The 18,537-nt window shown below is 44.9% G+C and overlaps 1 protein-coding gene across 1 annotated transcript in view; it reads right to left on the bottom strand.

Annotated features, from left to right (window-relative positions):
* The window catches only part of KCNH5 (potassium voltage-gated channel subfamily H member 5), a 170,990-nt gene extending 152,914 nt beyond the window's left edge, over positions 1 to 18,076 (bottom strand). The window contains exons 1-2 of the mRNA XM_054828084.1: positions 17,804 to 18,076; positions 4,315 to 4,438 (exon numbers count right to left, since the gene is read on the bottom strand). Coding sequence (XP_054684059.1) covers positions 4,315 to 4,438; positions 17,804 to 18,017 — 338 coding nt within the window. The 5' untranslated portion in view covers positions 18,018 to 18,076. The remainder of the gene's footprint in view (positions 1 to 4,314; positions 4,439 to 17,803) is intronic.
* Positions 18,077 to 18,537: the final 461 nt, after the last annotated feature.

Below are 18,537 nucleotides of genomic sequence, written 5' to 3'. Positions count from 1 at the left end.
TTTTTAACAGCACTGAAGAAACCTGAAAGCCACTCACTGTATAAGTTATATAATATCTTTGCTTATCACAGGTTTAATTTAATTTAGTCTGTCCTATTTTGTACACATGGCGGGACTCCTACTTCTTCAGTCAATCACTCTGTCTTTTTCCGCCTCATGCTTTTTGTTATTTAGTGCTTGTCGAGTGCCTTCAGTGCAAACTGTACAAGACATAAATATCAAAACCACCCTGCTACTGGGAATCGTACTACCTAGAAAATAGACTTATCAAAGAGAAACAAGACTTACTGAAATACTCAGAGAAAGGCACAATCTTAGATATTGCCCATCTCTGAAACCGACCATTTGTCATTACAGATGCCTGGGCTGCCGCCTCCCTTTGAAAGCATCCCTTGGCACAGAAAAGCCCCATCTGAAGCTTTGTATCTGCTCTTCTGTCCTTTGTCAGGATCCGGAGCAGCGGCATCAGAAGAGCTCCAGGTCTGCAGTGCGTGCTGTGCCAGGGTGGTATTTAACCGCTGTTTGCAAGGAATTACCCAGGATAGAGGATAGGGGAAGCACAGATATGATCCGACATCCAATTTGCAGCTCTGTTCATCCAAAAGCGTTGGATGAAAGGGCATCAATTACAAAGGACAAACATCCACCCAGGAGGAACAGCAAACACAGATACACATCAATAGCTTCAAAACTTTGCAAGTTAAAGAGCAGGCACCATTTCCAAGGAGAAACGGTGCAGCTCCCTGGGTCCCACCAGCGTCTCTGCAAGGTTTCCTTGCACAGCTTTGGCAGTGCAAGGAGGTCTCCTCACACACACGAAAACCAGGTCACAGAGGTGACACCCCAGTATCAAATCTAACTTTCTTGCAGTCCAGCACACTGTACCCATCAAGCAAAAATCCCGTTTCTTTGAACACGGTGGGAATGTTGCCATTAGCTTCACTGGAGCCAGGATCTCACCCGCAGGCTTTTTTTAATCCCACTTGTAATGGCAGTAAATCAAAACGAGGGAGAGCAGAGATGCTGACTGGAGCTCTGCGAGTGCCTCGGTGGCAACACTACCCGTAAACAACCGGTTCAGCACGGAGACCCAATTCCATCCCCCTGTACAGCTGGAAGGCAGCACACAAACAGGGCCCAGCAGCAGGTTTCCTCTTGGAAAACAAAACCAGCAAACCGCTACTCCCAGCCCGGCGTGAGGCTCTCGGGCACCAGGAAGGGTAAGCAAAGCCAAGCCTGGAGCAAATGCCAGGTGTAAAATGCCAGGGTAGGTCCAGTAACCAGCCACTCAAAGGGTGCCTGCTCTTCCAAAGGCTTCATGAGAATACGGAGCTGAACTGAGAAGCAACAATCTTAGAAACACTGATATTACTTGCAGCATTAAACTGGGGTTTAATGTTTTATAACTGTTAGTTAACGCATTCATGAAGACATACATTGTCACGACTGCGGGCAACTGGGCACGAAACAAGTGGTTTTCTGGCATGCTGGTTGATCTGCCGGTGCACCTCCAGGCAGGGGTTTGTGCATGGCTAACTGAAGGTGAGACATGTCGCAATTGCTGATGCCCTGTTCCTCCTGGACTGTCAGCTTATCTTCATTTGGCACAGCAATGCTTCACCAGCACACAAGTTCTTCCACCTAAAAATCCTGTGCATTTTAGCACTCACTTATACCACTTATTCTGTATATCAGCCCCAGCTACACATGCACCTTTGGGTGCCACGTGCACCCAGAAAGAACAGACATTGATTCCCATCACGTGATATTCACACAGCCTGACCCCCGTGTACACTGTGCCTTTTACATAGTGCCCATGAAACTACGGAGACTGGTCCTTGTACCGAGGTATTTCTAGGGGATTTTCCAATGGGCACATTGGTGCTGATTAAAAAGACGAGAAAAGTGCAAAATCAAAGGGATTACCAGCTTGTCACAGGACTAACTCATTGCCTGAGCTGGAACAAAAATGACTTGCACGTCCAATGCCTTCAGTTGATCCATCCCTCCCTGCAATCACTATCAGCCAAGACCACCTCAGACTGAATATAACGCTGACATACGAGCAGCCCCAATGTGGGGTATGGCGTGGGACAGACAGAAAGACGATACAGTGAATACTCGCTGGAGTACCCAGGAGAAAAGCATGGGTGAAAGCTGACTTGAAGGCACCATACCTTGTAGGCAGTGGCAAACGGATCAAATATTGCAAAATTTATAAACCGCCCTTTATCACCCTCATGATCAGTAACAACAATAAATCGAATCACGGGCTAGATTTACATTGTTTGTATCTGTGTATTTCTCTTTGGTTGGATTTTTGGCACTAAAAAGTTGTAAAAACAGACCCTTCCAAAACCTGCAATGAATGTGTGGCACTCTTATCCCAGAACACTTGCCTTAGAACAGCAAAGCAAATATTATATATAAAAGTAATTTTTATGTATAAGGTAACATAATCTGGGCATAACACAGCAAATCTGGACTGAGAACCCGATTCAGAAAATAATGTAGATAATAGACCCAGATATCAAAAACCTCCAATGACATTCCTCTGAGTAAGCCTAAGCAGACAGCACTGGCCTTCAAGACTATCTTCCATTCCATGGAGCTGCACAGCTCTTCTTTAGAGAGCAGCTCCAAAGACATTGCTCTGGAAGGCTACACATTGCATGTCAGGCCATGCTGGAACCTCTTCAGCTCTCCTTTAATCTGCAAAGACTGGGATGTCTCCTAAGAAGCAGGAAACATTGCACTGCATATATAACTCCACCAGCTAAGACTGAGACACAAAAGAAGTACTAGCCATGCTTTGAGTGTAGAGAGGCCTCTCCAAAATCCAGAGATGGATGTATAGAATGAAGATTAATGGGGGGGGAATAAATCTTTGCTCCCAATTCCATTTTTCACAATAATTCTTCCATGAATTTGCAACTGTATGATTCACCTGTATGATCTACTTGAACATGGTCAAAACAGGATCCTTATGAATGGTAACTAGAGCCCATCACATTCACAAAAAGCACTCACGTGGAATAAATCTTTTGGTCCCCTCAGCATTCGAGGCACAGGAGAATCATTATCATTGCTAAACCTTCACTTCCTCAACATCTCCCTACAATCCCATTCTATATTTGTAATTAATTTACTGCGCGCAGACGATAAAAGTGCTGGCGCACAGCAGACTTACGCAGTTCAATATACAGGGTAGCAGAGAGCAAAGGGGAAGGCACGTATGTATATCTGGGACAGCTGTGACAAGGCAATTTCCTTCAGCCCCACTGAGTATATCGACTCTGTTGCTACTGTGTGAATGAATATTTCATTTCAGCAGCACGTGCCCATCCCTTCTCCACCGACCAGTAGAGGACACCTGGCTGCACAGAGCAACCCTGCACCCCCAAGGCTTCCTCCCCTTCCTGGCAGATGAGAGCAGCGACCGCACATCAGCACGTGTTGCTTTTTGGAGTAGGCGATGAGTGACATCCAAGGACGGGCTCGCTGCCCGCCCTGCTCCTGCCAGCTGAAGCATCAGCTGATGATCAGTGTCTGGCAGCACCCGCCTCCCAAAAATCATCGCTGTAAATACACAGCCCCCTCCTCCCAGTACCCTGGAGGTGGTCGCTCCCTGAACGCACAAGGGGAAAACCTACACAAACTTGTATCTCAGCCATTCCTTCTTGCCTCTGTCCCTCGTTTACTTTGCTCATCCGCACACGCACATGCACACGCATCAGGGATTTAGTCTTTCCCCAAAGCATCTCCTTTTAAAGGAGGCAGCAGACAAGGTGCAGACGCACGTCTAACCATAAATCACAGCTGCCTGCTCCTGAAAGACCACCAACAAAAGGAAAAAGCCATAAAGCTGTAATGCTTAGAGTAAATATATCATCAGCTTAATCACTCTCCTGGGAATAAAGATGCATTTTGCACATTACTGTGCTCTGTGTCTGTGTGTAATAACAGGGACCAACATGGGCTACAGAATAGCCCACTGCCTCCTGGCATGATAATAGGCAAATTAACAAAAATCTAGTAAAAAAGTCTTTGAAATATATTACCTAAAACCCCACTTTCTTTATTGAATCATTAGCTAGAGAACATTCATACTTATATTAGTCAGGATAAATTTCAAAGTGCTTTACCATGTCCTGGATAAATTGCTGGTTTCATTAATTTAAAGCCTGTTTCAATACTTTAATTCCTGCAAAAACAATGCTTTTCTTACATCAATCCCTTTCCAAAACCTCATTGTTCTTCCCAGCAGATTATATTTTTTAAAGTGCATCGAGTGGCAACAGACAGTTAGCATACCTGCAAGTGCTACTCTTCTGCATGACGTCAGCTCGATGATATCCAGAGAGTTTACAAAAACCGTCATTACTATAAACTACGGGCCAGTCCACAATCTGGGCGTTTCCCAACAAAAAACTGGATTCTGAAAAGAGAAAGAGAAAAAGAGAGAAAGGGCTGTTGTCAGTGGTAAAGCACATTTAAATCCTCTGTGTGTTACACAGCAGATGCAGAGTTATTCATGATGGTAACTTCTATTGTGACATTTCAGAGGGAACTGAAATCAAAATGGGCATCAGAAAAGAAATTGTGATGAAATAGGACAACTCCTAATAATGTAAGTTGCTTCTTGCATCTGAAAATACTGATACAACCATCAATGCTTTAGCAATTTAGAAAGGATTCATTTATTCACAACATCTGGGCAAGGTATCAAGGTTTGATTTTCATTTTATATGTATCTTGAAATCAACCTTAAATTAACTTGCAAACTGAGTTTTAAATACTGGATTGTATGGGTGCCCAAGGCTGACGACGCATCTCTTGCTTAAGACAAGTAAATTTCTCCTCCTGGCAGGTCCCAGTCTGTTTTGCAGGACACAGCCAGCATCCCTGGGATGAGGGACAGAGAGTGCCGGCAGCCGCTGGAGAGGGACAAGACGTGCCCAGCACATCTCGTGGTACGCCACGAGCCACGTCACGCCTCGGAGCGCGGATATTAAGTGACCCGCGTGGAAATTCAGCACGATCGGGGAACTGATGAGTGCCAAAGGGACTTAGACGTTGAATTAATGCAAAACGGGTATTGAATTTCAGCGGCAGTCTATAAAAAATGCAAATAGGTGGGTTTGGTTCATCCTAGTAACACGCGTCCATTGCTGTAAATACAAAATATGGGTAGGGAGTATTTCTAGGAGGCTGAACTCAGGTTTAAATATTGCTTCAGTCATCTGTTCTTTCAGTCAGTGCCTACAGTTTATATGCACGGACTGGCACCGACATGTCATGAGTTAGTCCTAAAATAGTTTTATTCACTAGTTTGGAAAGATTCTACCATCCCTGCTTTTAGCAAGGCGTTTCCAAAGAAGGAAATACCCATTTTGCTTAAACACAATGTTGTGGGATTTTAGGTTCGTTGACACCGTAAACATTCCTAATTTTGTTTCAGAAATAATATTCTCACTTAGTAGAGGTTCTCAAATTGTAGCCTGTGATGATCTTTGGAGTTTTCTTTATTTTTACTGTTAGTTTTCAATTTCACTTTGACTGCAGCTACGGAACTAACTGCTCCCATTCACTGATGCTAAAAAGCTATTAAAATATAACTATTAACAATCGCTGCTGTATAGAAATTATAGGAAACGTTCCTTTCAGCAGTTCTTGTGGGGAAAAAAAAATTAAGGCGATTTTTACAAATTTTCCTCATAATAGTCAAAGAATGGTTATGCCAGTTACTTACAGACATACATTCAGGTGCGCACATTCATTTTCACATAAAAGCGACACTGGGTTTGCATAAGCTACACATGCCCTTCCCAGGGAATTTGTAACTGTGACTGGATTGTACATTATGCAAACATTATTCTGTTGAACAAGGAAAGCGTACTGAAAAAAATAGTATTTCTTTTCTTTTTTTCTTTGTAAGCATGAATTTGGAAAAAAAATAATCTGGAGGTTATTGGATTTTCTATAGAAAAGCAGATTAAAAAATATTTAAAAGACAACCACTGCGAGAAATAGAAGTTTAGATTTTGTGAAATCTAACATTTTTAAGCTCAAAAAATTTAACCTGAATCCATCACAAATATTCTTTAGCCTAAATGCCAGCTTTAAAAGTTTGCTTTCCTACCCAAAGGGAGATGCCCTCGCTACAAGCAGCAGGAGACACGGAGCAAAGTCTGAGCATTACACAAAACGTCCCTGGCTTTCCGCAGCCCTTTCTGCACCAGGGGCTCAGCCCAGCTTTCCTGAGTGCAGCGCAGACACTAACACAGGTGACATCCTAACCCCTGGAAACCAAAGGGCTCGCAGGAGCTCATCCCACTGCACTGATGTCCCCCCAACACCTTGCACCTTCTCCAGTTTGGAAAAGGGGAGACACCACCAGCACCCTAAACCTGCCGGGCTCCCCCCATGGTGGCCACCCTCCCACCACCACACCCCAACAGCTGGAGAGGATGGGAGCATAAGCAATTCTTAATTTCCCATCCCACAGGGAAAAAACCAATATTACAAGTCCTCTGGTTAGATTTGGAAAGAGATTTCTTTCTAGGATTATCTTTCACCAGTTTTGCTCACATATCCGGATACAACGGGCACAACCTGGGCGATGAGAGACTGCAATACCAAACTCACTCATGGGTGCTGTGCACATCTGGGTGCTCCCCAGAGGCCCACAGGCCAAAAGCAGATAACCCCGTTTCAAAGCCTGCCCCCCCCCCATCCAACAGACATAATTTTGATTGTGTATTCCCACCACGTAACTGTTTCAGGACACAGAGTACACAGCAGAAGACACGTGTTGCAGCCAGCAGCCCACGTATAGCATTTAATGGTTGTCTTCTATGGATTTTATACTTCTTTACACCTGAGAGTCTCAAAATACTTGATAAGGCATTCACTGAACTGATCAAATTCACCAGAAACTTGGGAGGGAACAAGACATAAAGCCAAACTATTGATAGTTCAAAAAAAGTAAAAAAAAAAAAAAATCCCGTAAAATTAGAAAAAAATAGAAGTGTCTTTGTAGATACTAGTATTTGTAAGGTTAGATCAGATATACAGCATATGTACTAGAAATTTGACCAGAGGTTAGAATTTTGTCCCCATGAATTTTCCTTTACTTAATTGACTTCTTTCTTTACCCTTGTCTCCTAAGCAAATACAGCTGATTCATCCATGCTCAGCACGTGAATACGTATGTGTGCGTCCTATTCCAGCTGGAGAAAAATCTTGAATCAATGTTTGCATCTTGTTAGAGACCAATGAATCTTAACTGCGAGCACAAAGCCATAGGAATCCATGCTTCGTTAATACTGCTGCTCGGTGAGCAGCTTGATAAGATTTAAGGAAGAACGGGTCAGCATCTGACCCTGGGGTTTTATTGTGTACCCAAGTCTCAGTATCCACATGACTCCATGGCTACCCTAGATTTTATCAGGACTCATTTTATTTTCTCCAACCAAGACACATATTAATTCTTGCCTACTTCTACAATTTCTCCAGATCAAAACTGCAGGTAGATTTAACTTTACATTAGCCAGTCCATACCCAGCTGTAAAGATACAAACTGTGTATTGGATGATGGGATGCTTTGAGAGAACCTCCTTTTTTTGGCCCTAATTTCCTAAAATTGCAGAGTGAAAAGCAACACAGAGGAGTTTTTGCATCGAGTCCTCTGCTGTGATTCCTTGTATATTCTCTAACATGTCTCCATTTTAGAGCCTAACCTTTGTCAACAACCGAGACTCCTTGGTAGAGACAACCTTCGGGTTTCTAGGAGTTTTGTGTGGTTGAAGAATAGACTGCTTTATATGACATCATCACCACTAACCACTTGTGAAAATCCATTTCTGCAGTTACCTCCCCTGAGGATGGGTCCTAACAGCCAGTACTGGACTAAATCCATCCGCATGCCTGACTTCCATATTTCTACAACTCAGTTACACGGTTTCCTCACTAAGAAGAGTCAATCACAGTTGCGTCTTGGGTTAAGATTTCCATCAGTCTGACGATGGCAAATTCCACTCTGTTCAACTTCTAGTTGTCTGCTTGAACCTGGTGTAAGAGACAAGGGTTGGAAAACCCCTCCCTCTCCAGTTGCCATAGAGCAGCCTAACACCAAAGACAAGTCTGTTCCTTTCCAAACACACCTGGCTGCGCATTCGTCCTGGCCTCCTTTGCCAGCAGCTCCAAAGCAAGGACCCTCAGCCAAGGGTATCTTGATGTCCCCCTGTGCCCTGCTGCAGTGTGGTGAAGTCCCATAGCAGCCTCTTGGCACAAGTCAAGTCTTCATTCAAGCAGATCAGGTATAGTGAAAGGCAAGTGTGCTACAGACCGCCAACAGACTTGCTCCTTCCTGAGATACGTCCCTACTCATTGCACACAACAGGGAGGAAACCCACCCAGACCACAGCTATTCACCCAGCAGCCCAGGGATGTGCCCCGCTGGCGTTGCTGCAGGCAAGCACTGGGTACACCTCAATCATCAAATCCCAGGTTCACCCTGGTCCTCCTCTTCCCCTGATGGCCCACAGTCCACATTGGTTAGTTCATATCAAAGATCTTTTTTGGAGTGAGCCAAAGGACTTTCACACAGTCAGCCTTTTCTGAAGCATGGGCATGAGCCCTGCAATGCCACACATCAAGGACTGCCCCCACCCCAGGGCAGATGCCTTCTGCAAGACAGACTCAGACTCCTTTCATGGGAAAGGCAAGCTCTCCTTGCCTGCTGTCTTCAACAGATGAGACTGGTGTTTTGCACCTTCTTCAGAAGAAAAAGAAAAGGACCCAACAAAAGGTCTGCAAATTGCAGGGTGATGAGCATAGCAAGGACACCAGCACTGGGATCTCCACAGCTGCCTTCCTGTTGGATTCAGTACACAAGAGCTGTACTCTGCAAGCTAGTAGTTTTTTTAAAGAATATATTATGTTGGAGGTATTCTCAAGGATAAGTATTTCTTAACAGAATTTAGCTACTAATAACTGGAAAACACCTAATTCAGCCACTACGCCTACACCAGAACATCTGAATTTACTCAGTTTTTAAGTATACCACAACTTCACTGGAAGAATTCTATCACAACTGAGACTGCCAAGGATAGCCAAAGTTATGGATGGCAACACATAAATACAGCTCGCATTCTGCAGTAAGACACCGGTAACTAAAACTTATGCAATATCTGTGCTGTGGCCCAGAAAGGAAAGTCTTCTCTCTCCATGTACAGCAGCACCCAATCTCACAAGCATTTTACTATGGCAGCTGGGAACTTGTACCCTGGTCTGCTAGACACTGGCCATTGCTGAAAGCAGGACAGTAAATCTGACAGACCAATGGTCTGATCCAGTACATGAAACTCTATGCAACTCTGATCCAGATTACCCTGTGGTGATAAACATTAACATCCAGCTAACTTCAAAACTTGTGTGATGATTATCCTGAAATGTCTGGTAATGGATTCATCCTTGCTCGGATTTCTCCGATGCACTGAAAATGCATTTCCACTTCCCATTTCCCTAGAGATAAAAGTCAATTTTTATTATTTGTAAGCTTGCGTTGATGTCATTGCCTCCACCATTCATCTTCTCCACCCATCCCCCTTTCTGATATATTGCGGAGAGCCCAAATCACAAATCTGTAGGTTGTATAAGTTCTTTGACTAGACATGTCTAAACACCAGTGTCTGTCTGTAAAGGAGCAGGGAAGCAGAGCTCAGCCAGGAGACTCGCCTGTCTCAGAGTTGCCAGATTCCTCTTAGAAAGTCAGCAGGCTTTTTATTAGCTAATATATCTCTCCTGTTTACAAGGTTTAATACTGATGGCAAGGAATTGGGGTATTAGAGGCATACAGTTAGCAAAATTTCAGGTTGGAAAACACAACTGAGGAAAACAATTGTTAAAGGCACTGTATTTGCTGTTGCTGCACTTCTATTTTGTAAAAAGGCTCTTTTGTGTGAAGGCAGCCTATGCTGTAGAGCAGCAAGCCTTTAATCTTACTCTATCTTGCAGTAGGTAATACTCAGCACTGAGCCTTGTTTTGTTTTTAAAAAAAAAAAAAAAAAAACAAAAAAAAAAACCAGAAAGACCACAGTGTGCAAGCAATTTTTTTTAACCAACGAAATGCCCAAAGCAGTGTAAAATTCACGTTATGTAATCACAGGAGAGCAAGAACAGCTAATCATTCCAGGAGATATGCTTAGCCAAGTGAGAAACGTTGTCTCTAATCATCTTTTCTCAAGAATGCTTGGGTACCACTTGTAACCAAAATTGTTTAAATCACCATTTCGGAATTCTGTATCATCCCAAGAAAACAGGCAACTAATCTTTTCCGAAAAGTCACCACTGAAAAGATGATTTTAAAAAATGAAGCAGTGGCAGAACACAAGTAATAATAATTATTATAATAATAAAAAGAAGCAGTGTTTCCATCTAGGAATAAACTCCTAACTCAAGCAACTTTACACCGAGCTGTCGTTCCGAATTACCTCCCTCATAGCAGGGCAAGCGCAGCACAGACCTGACAGGCTCTGCGAAATGCCTGGAATTTGCCTTTTTTGCTAATGCTGTCTTATAAAAGCCCCAAACCACCTAAACTGCTGTCAGCTGACTCTCCTTATAACTACACAGGGTCAGCTTATTGCTGCAGTCTTGTTTCGACCATCTTGGAAAACTCATGGGGCTCCTCTGTGTGTGTGTGTTGGCGAGGGAGGTCCTAAAAATGTTCTCATTTTTTATTTTCTTTTAGCTCTCCTGAGCAAGCCTTGGCCCTAATAATACATATTTCCACTGGCGTTGTACACAGTGACTCCAACCGCACGCTCACGACGTACTGCATCCCCACGGAATACATCAGAAAATCCAAAACCCTGTTAGAGGGCACTGCCCTCCGAAATCAGCCTCAGCGGGCGACAACATCCCTCCAGCTCTGGAGTCGGCTGCAGACAAACCATCGTGCTCGAAGCAGCAACCTCCACCGGCACTTTGTACTCCTTACTATAAAACCACATCGCTGTTTTCTAACAAAGCTATTATTTCCCCGGTGTCTTTAAAGCATGCAAAACATCAGTGTCATCCAATTTATCTGGCACATTAAGCGTTGCTTGCCTGAAAAAAAAAAAAAACATCTCTCAAAGGACTAACTCTTTACGTCACCTTTCCGTACCACTGTTGTTTTTATTTAATACTCATATTATGAAAATGCAAAGAGGGCTAAACCCAGAGAAAGATGCCACCATACTGATACGCAAAAATGATCTATTTCCTGCCCAAAATAAGTACTCCTCAAATAAAACAAAACATAAATAATCCAGCATTGGCTGAAATATCACATCCACGTGTAAGTCACTTAGCTGGGAACACAGTGGCTTTCAGCAATTTAGCAAGTGAGCTCAAGAAGAAAGATTAGAGTCTGCCTGGAATTTACCTCCTGAAAACTTAAAAAAATAGCTAATCATTCTGAATGTGAAAGCCTGCAAACAGTGTGGTCCCCTGCCTCTGTTGTGGCACAATTTCATTGACCCCGGGAAGAGTTTTGAGTCAATAAGGACAAGAGAGCATCCCTATGAGTTGCCTGCGAAATGACATTTCATACAATTCTGATCACAGGTTCTCCCCCCACGTTCATTTATCCTAGAGTTAAACTAATTCCCGCCTATCATGGTTATCTTCTAAATGCCACCGCTGAGTCTGTTTTCTGTTAAAATTATGGAGAACACAACAAAGATGCAGTGAGACTAAATTTAAGCTGGAGCACACGGTAGCTCTCACTGAAGGCACACGGGCACCCTTGGGGAGCAACCAAAAATCAGATTTCTAGCTTTATACAAACAAGAGCGCATCCTTCACATTCCCAGATGAGAAAATCGCGGTAAAAGTAGTTGTTCAGACACGAGGGGCTCCTCTTGCAAACACTCAGCCCTAAGCTAGCCCTGGCTGTGGTTTCACAGAGCCCGGCCGTATCGCAGAAAGCCCGTTTTGGCAGAGAATTGTCTGCCTCTCCTGTGCTCCCCTCTTCGTGCAAGCGGCTGAAGCAAAACTATCGGCGGGACGGATCCCAGCCCAGGACCGAGGTGCTGCTGCCGTCGGACCCCTCCCGCTGCCACGCGCGGGTGCAGGATCGGGCCCTGGCTATCTGGGTTACCCAGGGCTTGGTGTTTAAAATAGCCAGTGACTGAATGTGCTGATTAAACAAGTATCAGAGTTTTGTGGGACTTTTTTTCTGAAAAACAGGTCATTAGAGTGCTACCTGCAAAATCTTCTTCTATTACTTAATTTTATCAAACCAGAAAATACTATTCCTTTAGCTGTCCAGGAGAATAACCTAAAATCCCGCTTAACCACTGAACAGTACCCTGTTAAACAGGCTAATTAAATGTATTTCCACAGCTCACTTAACTTCCTGGCATTATTCTTTGGCTGCGTACTCCTTCCAACAGCAATAAAAAAAACCAAACAAAAAAACCCCTGGATGTTTACTCTAAAAAAAAAAAAAAATCAATAATTTCATTTTTCTCTTCTCTCTCGGATTTAAACACTAACCTGGGAACGCAACAACTCTTGCAGTGACCTCTTGTGGCAAACGCTCAGCAGCGCTCAAGCCTCCCCCAGCAGAGAACAAGGTCTCCCCATCCCACCGCCCCATCCCACCGCCAGCGACACACACAGAAAGAAATATCAGAAAGGTAAGACCCCTGATTTACAAAGCAGCTGATCAAACCTCAAGGAAATCCAGCTATTCCTTGAGCTGATGATATGGCTTTATTTGGGCTCCTGAATTAACACAATGGTATAGAGCCGTGATAATCTTTTTCTTTTTTTTTTTTTAAATAAACACATATAAAATAATTAAAAAAATTAGACCACGTGAAACTCTCCCAATATCAGCAGCAGTCAGATATGCTTAATCTTTCAGCATTCAGCAAACCAACGTGAAGAGTAAGGAAAGCGGGGCGCTTGCAATTGAAATCTACTCGCAAATGTCATCTCGTAATGCTTCTTAGTGTAAAAATCCGCTTTGCATTGATGTGCGTATCGGCAGGCCGCCTGCAGTCATAGAAATTGCACAAGGAACCCTCTGCCTTCGAATGCCGAAGCCCTAATGACATAAGCTCTTTGGTCATCCCTTCACTAACTTCTTCACATTCAACTGAACTGGAGGATGGAAACTTTTGTCCCACAGTTTATAGTGTCTTTATGTAGAGACATAGGGAACTGCTGAGGTCCAGATTTTTTTTTGGAGGATTTCCGATGACAGACATACTGTAAACTTGAAGGAACTTGCTTTAAAGAACTTTCTGCAGCATATGTAACTTAACTTGGATCAGATGAAAATGCAGCTTGTTTTAATTTAGAGGAGCAGAGCCTACGCGTGTCATGCCCTGTGAGAACAATGTTTTGTCACCCTGCCTGTAAGACATCAGGTACGCTACATGGGCTAGTAAGGAGAACAGGAGAGACAACAAACACTTTTATCTACAATACCAGTGTAATAAAAATGAAATTGGTGTCTTAGCGCTACAGATGTGACATTCATTTCCTCCCCCTTCCTGGGTAACCTGCCTTGACAACAGAGTCACCTGTGAACAGGGCTGATGCCTTCACCCATCAAAGTCACGGGACCCACAGGGATAAAGCTCTGTCTAAAGGAGCTGATTTGCAGGAACGTGGCACAAAGCTGAAAAAGGCCAGGAATGAAATGCTAGCTTCCTTACAGCTCACGGCAAAATTCCCATGTAAGCCTTATGGAGCCAAGATTTCAGCCCAATGCCAAAATACATTCGTGAAACGCCTGAAAGACCCATTTTCCTGAGGAAGCTTCTAAGAGTTATTGCACCAGAAACAATAACCAATAATGATGATTCTTATGATACAGATAAGACTATATATAGTCTCTCCCCAAATGAAGCCCCTCTTCCAGACTGTTGGCACTCTTTATTGCGTATTGCCGCAAAGTCCCAGAGTTAACCTTTTCCCAAACTCATCCTCTAGCATAAAAGGAAATTATGCCATTAACACAAGCTTAATGCTTTCGTTGCTAGAATATGTCAAGGGTGAAGATGAACAGGCAAGAAAGACAAATTTCTCTGCCCCTGTGCACACGGCTCAACTTGCCGGATGGCTCTGCACGCCGGCCAGGTCCACTAAGCCCAGCCCTGCTCTAGAGACTTGCCCAATTCTGTACCCGTCGCACCTCCGTGATGCTGAGCCAATGTCAGTACCAGCAGGAGCTCTGAATGCACTGACGAAGGCACCAATATTATTAGTAATAACAGGCACAGAGTGCTGAGAACATCTTAGGAGAGAACATTGCCCTAAGGAAGACCCTTATTAAAAGTCCAAAATACTAATGGCAGTAAAAGGCAGTCACCTTAATGTGATTTAACCCAGTGCTCTCACAAAACACTTCTGCTTTCAGCTCAGCAAAATACCTGGTGTCCTTAAGATCTGGGGCACAGTCAAGGCTGCAGCTAGATCGTATCAATCTTTATGAGCCTCAGATAAGACCTTTACTTGCTGTGCTTTAAAAGAAAGAAAAAAAAAAAAAAAAGATTGTGGAGAGTGCACTGAGATTACCCTGAAGATAGGCCTGTGTGTCCTGAGGGCTCGTCCCTTTTTACCAACCGCAGCAGTTGGTCTAAGGACAGAGCCCGCTTCTCCCCGCACACTTTGTCTCTCCTTGAGTGGAGCTCAGCTGTGGTGTGGGCAAAGAACCTGCAAAGCAGCTCAGAGGTTACCGTCCACCACCAAATGCTTTGGGAAGCACCTACAACGTGCTGCTGTCCAAAAAGCAAAGTACCTTGCTGCTCTAAAACACTTCACAAGCTCCAAGGTGTAAAGTCACCTCCAAAAGAGAGGTTCCTTGGGCAGAGGGACAACGTGGAACCCTCCACATCTCTTTGGCAGTCATTCCCATCCTTCCCATACGCCAGAATGGGAATGTCCAGCACAGCAGCCCAGACATCCCACCCCTCCATACACAGGACGGAAGAGCCAAGGCCACCGTCCCCTTCTGCACGGCTCTTCGATGTTTGCTCATGACTGACATCATGAGTGCTTTTCTCATAATTTTAACCTGATTTGTAGCCAAAGCTGGGGTGAAAAGGAAAGGTTCACAACATTCCTAAACAGAAAATGACTAAATAATGCTGAAAATTGAATATATGATCGATTTTTAACACCAGGCTGGCCACCAGACTAAGTCTGCGTGCTGTATTCCCACTATGTCAGTTCTGACTTTTCACATTTTAAAATTACTGCAATTTTGTCTATAAATTTTGTTATTCAGATTCATCTCTGGGAACTTTGAGTAATTTGTCTCCACCTACATTTCATTTTGAAATCATTGCTTCCATTTCACCTGAAGAAGAACCTATCTGCCAAAATACCTGTCTAATTTTTCCAGCTGTACCTGTTGCCTAATAGAAGATATTACCTCTATCTACAAAGCTGCTGGTTGTTAAGAAAAGATTTCTGATCAAGAAGTGCAACGGGATTGCATAAGTGTGAGAAATCTCAAAAGAAAGTGTTCTTTAACCAGGGAAGGCAATAGAAGGGCACTTTTTTTGGAAGATGCTGGAGATGTATTTTAAAAAACAATCATCAGTCTTTCCTTCATCCCGTTCCTCAACTTGCCAATGAAAAATCTGTTGAAAACTGGTGAATCCAAGTATGAAAACAAATCCCAGCACACAGTCAGCAGATCAAATCCTTGCCTTGTACCAAGCACTGGCAGGAGATACTTGAACCAGATTTGCTCTATTGAATACCATTAAGTTCGGATTAAACAGTGCTGAATCCAGTGAAAATTACTATTTCTATAAAAGTCAAATAAAGGTATGTCCTGGATGACAAAAATAAGAACTAAATCACGTTTCAGGGCACAGCACACACCACTAACATGACTTAAAACCAAATTCCCAATCCACTTTTCGCTTTGTTGTCCAACGGGGCAGATTCGCCTCTATAGCATCACGCTTAGCTATCATCAGTGCTAGAGAAAAAACAGAATGAATGACCAGATCAGCATAATTTATGTTCCCAAATTAGACCAGGTTAAACACTGGAGAGGGATACCTGCTTTTAAAGTATAATGTTCAAAAGCCTTCTGAGCTTTTCCAGTTTTTGACGTCTCAAAGCTTTACTGAGCTTTCACCAGGGAGGACATGTGATTTAATTAGAGCATGATACAAAAGCATGGCAATCCCAAACTGTGTTCCCAGCTCTGTCACCGACTTGCCATATGACCTTGGGAAAACAACTGTGATGCCCTGAGCTCCCATTTACGCCACAATTCGAAGAACAGGTTGGGAATGCCTCTGTGTGTCCTCTTCCACAAGGAGCTGTGAAGTGTAATTAAATTCCATGCAGCGCTTTGAAATTGTCAGAGAGAAAGTGCTATATAAACCCATATTAATTAAGCTTGCATTTAATATTCTGGTAAATAAATACACTACTGCGGGGAAACTAGCTCTTAGTGATCGTGCAGTTACAGAGCTTGACAGGGAGTCAGCTGCCGACCACAGAACTGACACAGGCAACACGAGAAGGAGGAAGACCCCCCCAAAAAAATGGTTGATGGCTTAATACAAGGCTGGCATTTTAACATACAACATTTTAAAACAAATTCTAGGTCCTCATCCCACTCCTCCTCCTGGGGAAGTCAATGAATCACTAATTCACTACCTGCCATCAAAATCAGCTTCAAGCCAGCACACCAGACCACGTTAGTATGAATGTGAGGTAAATCCAGAAGCGCGCAATAGAAAGGTGGAAGGGAACACTTTTCAGCACCATTTCACATCACGTTAGCGTCTTGATTAATAATAGATGTGGCAACTTTTCTCAGTGCTCTGCTTTGCCCACCTTTCCCATTCACGTCCCCAGATGCACGCTGGCACAGCAGCGCTTTGGCATGCCGGGGTCGCCCTAAACTTTGGGCTGCCCAAGGAGATATCTTCTAGCAGATGAAAAGTCGAGGTCTCTTACTAGACTTTGTGCAAACACTCATATGTGTCAGTAGCTACATGCCAGTGCAAAGACTACGTAAAAAAGGAAAGTAACTAGCACAAGACTTGCCTAAAGCAGCATCCACATTAATACACCTAGAGAGACCGTCTGCAAGTACATTGTAACTTTAATGGAGCCATATACAGTACTCTTGACCAGTGCTTTGCATTGGATGAAAGGGTAAAATTAACTCCAGCAGCAAGGAATAATTTGATGGCCACGGGTCCCAAACCAGTCCTGTAAATATTCACCTAACAGAGGAGCTATAGATGAGCAACTGCAGACAGTTCTTACATATTTGCTCAACCACAGGATTACCATCGTCCAAATCACAGTCACTCCCTCATCCTCCTGCCCCGTACCTTTGCCACAGACTCAGAAGTGTCACAGAATTGCAAAGACTTTGAAACACCAAATGACAATACTTGCAAGCCCAATTATTACAGAACTAAAGAACAAGGAAAAAAATGACCCAACAAGCGGAGAGGATACTAGCAATGTAAATGATGACTACTTATTTTCAGAAGTGGCTCACAAAAAAAAAAAAAAAAAAAGCTACGAATTCATAGTACCGATAACGATGTAAGAAGTGAGGGGGCCAGGGAAAGGACCGCGGAGGGCAAGGCTCCAGCGGAGCCCGGCGGGGCACCGGCAGACCCCGTTCCTTGAAGGCACCGCTTCGGCACCGACCCACCAGCGTGGCAGCGGGCGCGGCGGCTCCGCGCTCCGAGGGATGGATGGACGGAGGGATGGACGGACGGAGGGATGGACGGACGGGATCTCTCACCGCTTGAGCGCCGGACAATGTTCTCCAGGAAGGTGTTCTGCGGTGCCACCAGCCCTCTCTTGCCCCCCGGCATCCTGCAGCGCCGGGCTCCGGGGCCGGGGGTGCGCGGCAGCGGCGACAGCGGCGGCGGCGGCGGCGGCGTGGGGGGGGGGGCCGGCGGCGGCTGGTGCGCCCGGTGCCCGTGAGTCGCGCAGGGGCGGCCGCGGCCGCTCATGGTAGTGGCGCCCCCGCGGCGGCTGCAGCGCGGACTGGGGCCGCGCCGCGCACGGCGCCGCCGAGCGCCGCCGCCCGCACCCCCTGCGCCTGCGCCTGCGCGCCCGCCCCGCCGCGGAGCCCGGCCGCCCCGGGACGCGGGGGGGGGGGGGGGGGGAAGGGGGAGGAGGGTGGAGCGGCGCGGAACGGCGCGGGAGGGAGCGGAGTCCCGCGGGGTTGTGCGGGCGGTGCTGTGCCCCGCCGAGCATCGTCCCCTGGCTGTTCCCGTGTCGGGCCCTCGGGGAAAACCCTTCGAAGTTTTGCTCTGTCCCCCGGAGCGAAACAAACCAAAAAACGCCCTAAGCCCCTGCATTTTCATCTCCGCAGTGGTTTTTAAGACAGCATTCCCGTGTTCTCAGCGGCTGGGGTTTGGGGAAAACAGACTATGAAATGCTCTAGGAAGGTGGTTGCATTTTGCCCGCAAACGATACCCATAAAGTGCAAGGTAACATGTAAGACGCCAGCCTTGCGTGAAGCCATCA

Source organism: Grus americana, chromosome 5 (genome assembly GCF_028858705.1).
Source record: "Grus americana isolate bGruAme1 chromosome 5, bGruAme1.mat, whole genome shotgun sequence".
Classification (NCBI taxonomy): Eukaryota; Metazoa; Chordata; class Aves; order Gruiformes; family Gruidae; genus Grus; species Grus americana.
Note: the sequence above shows the minus strand (reverse complement) of the source record. Positions and strands in the feature narration are given on the sequence as shown.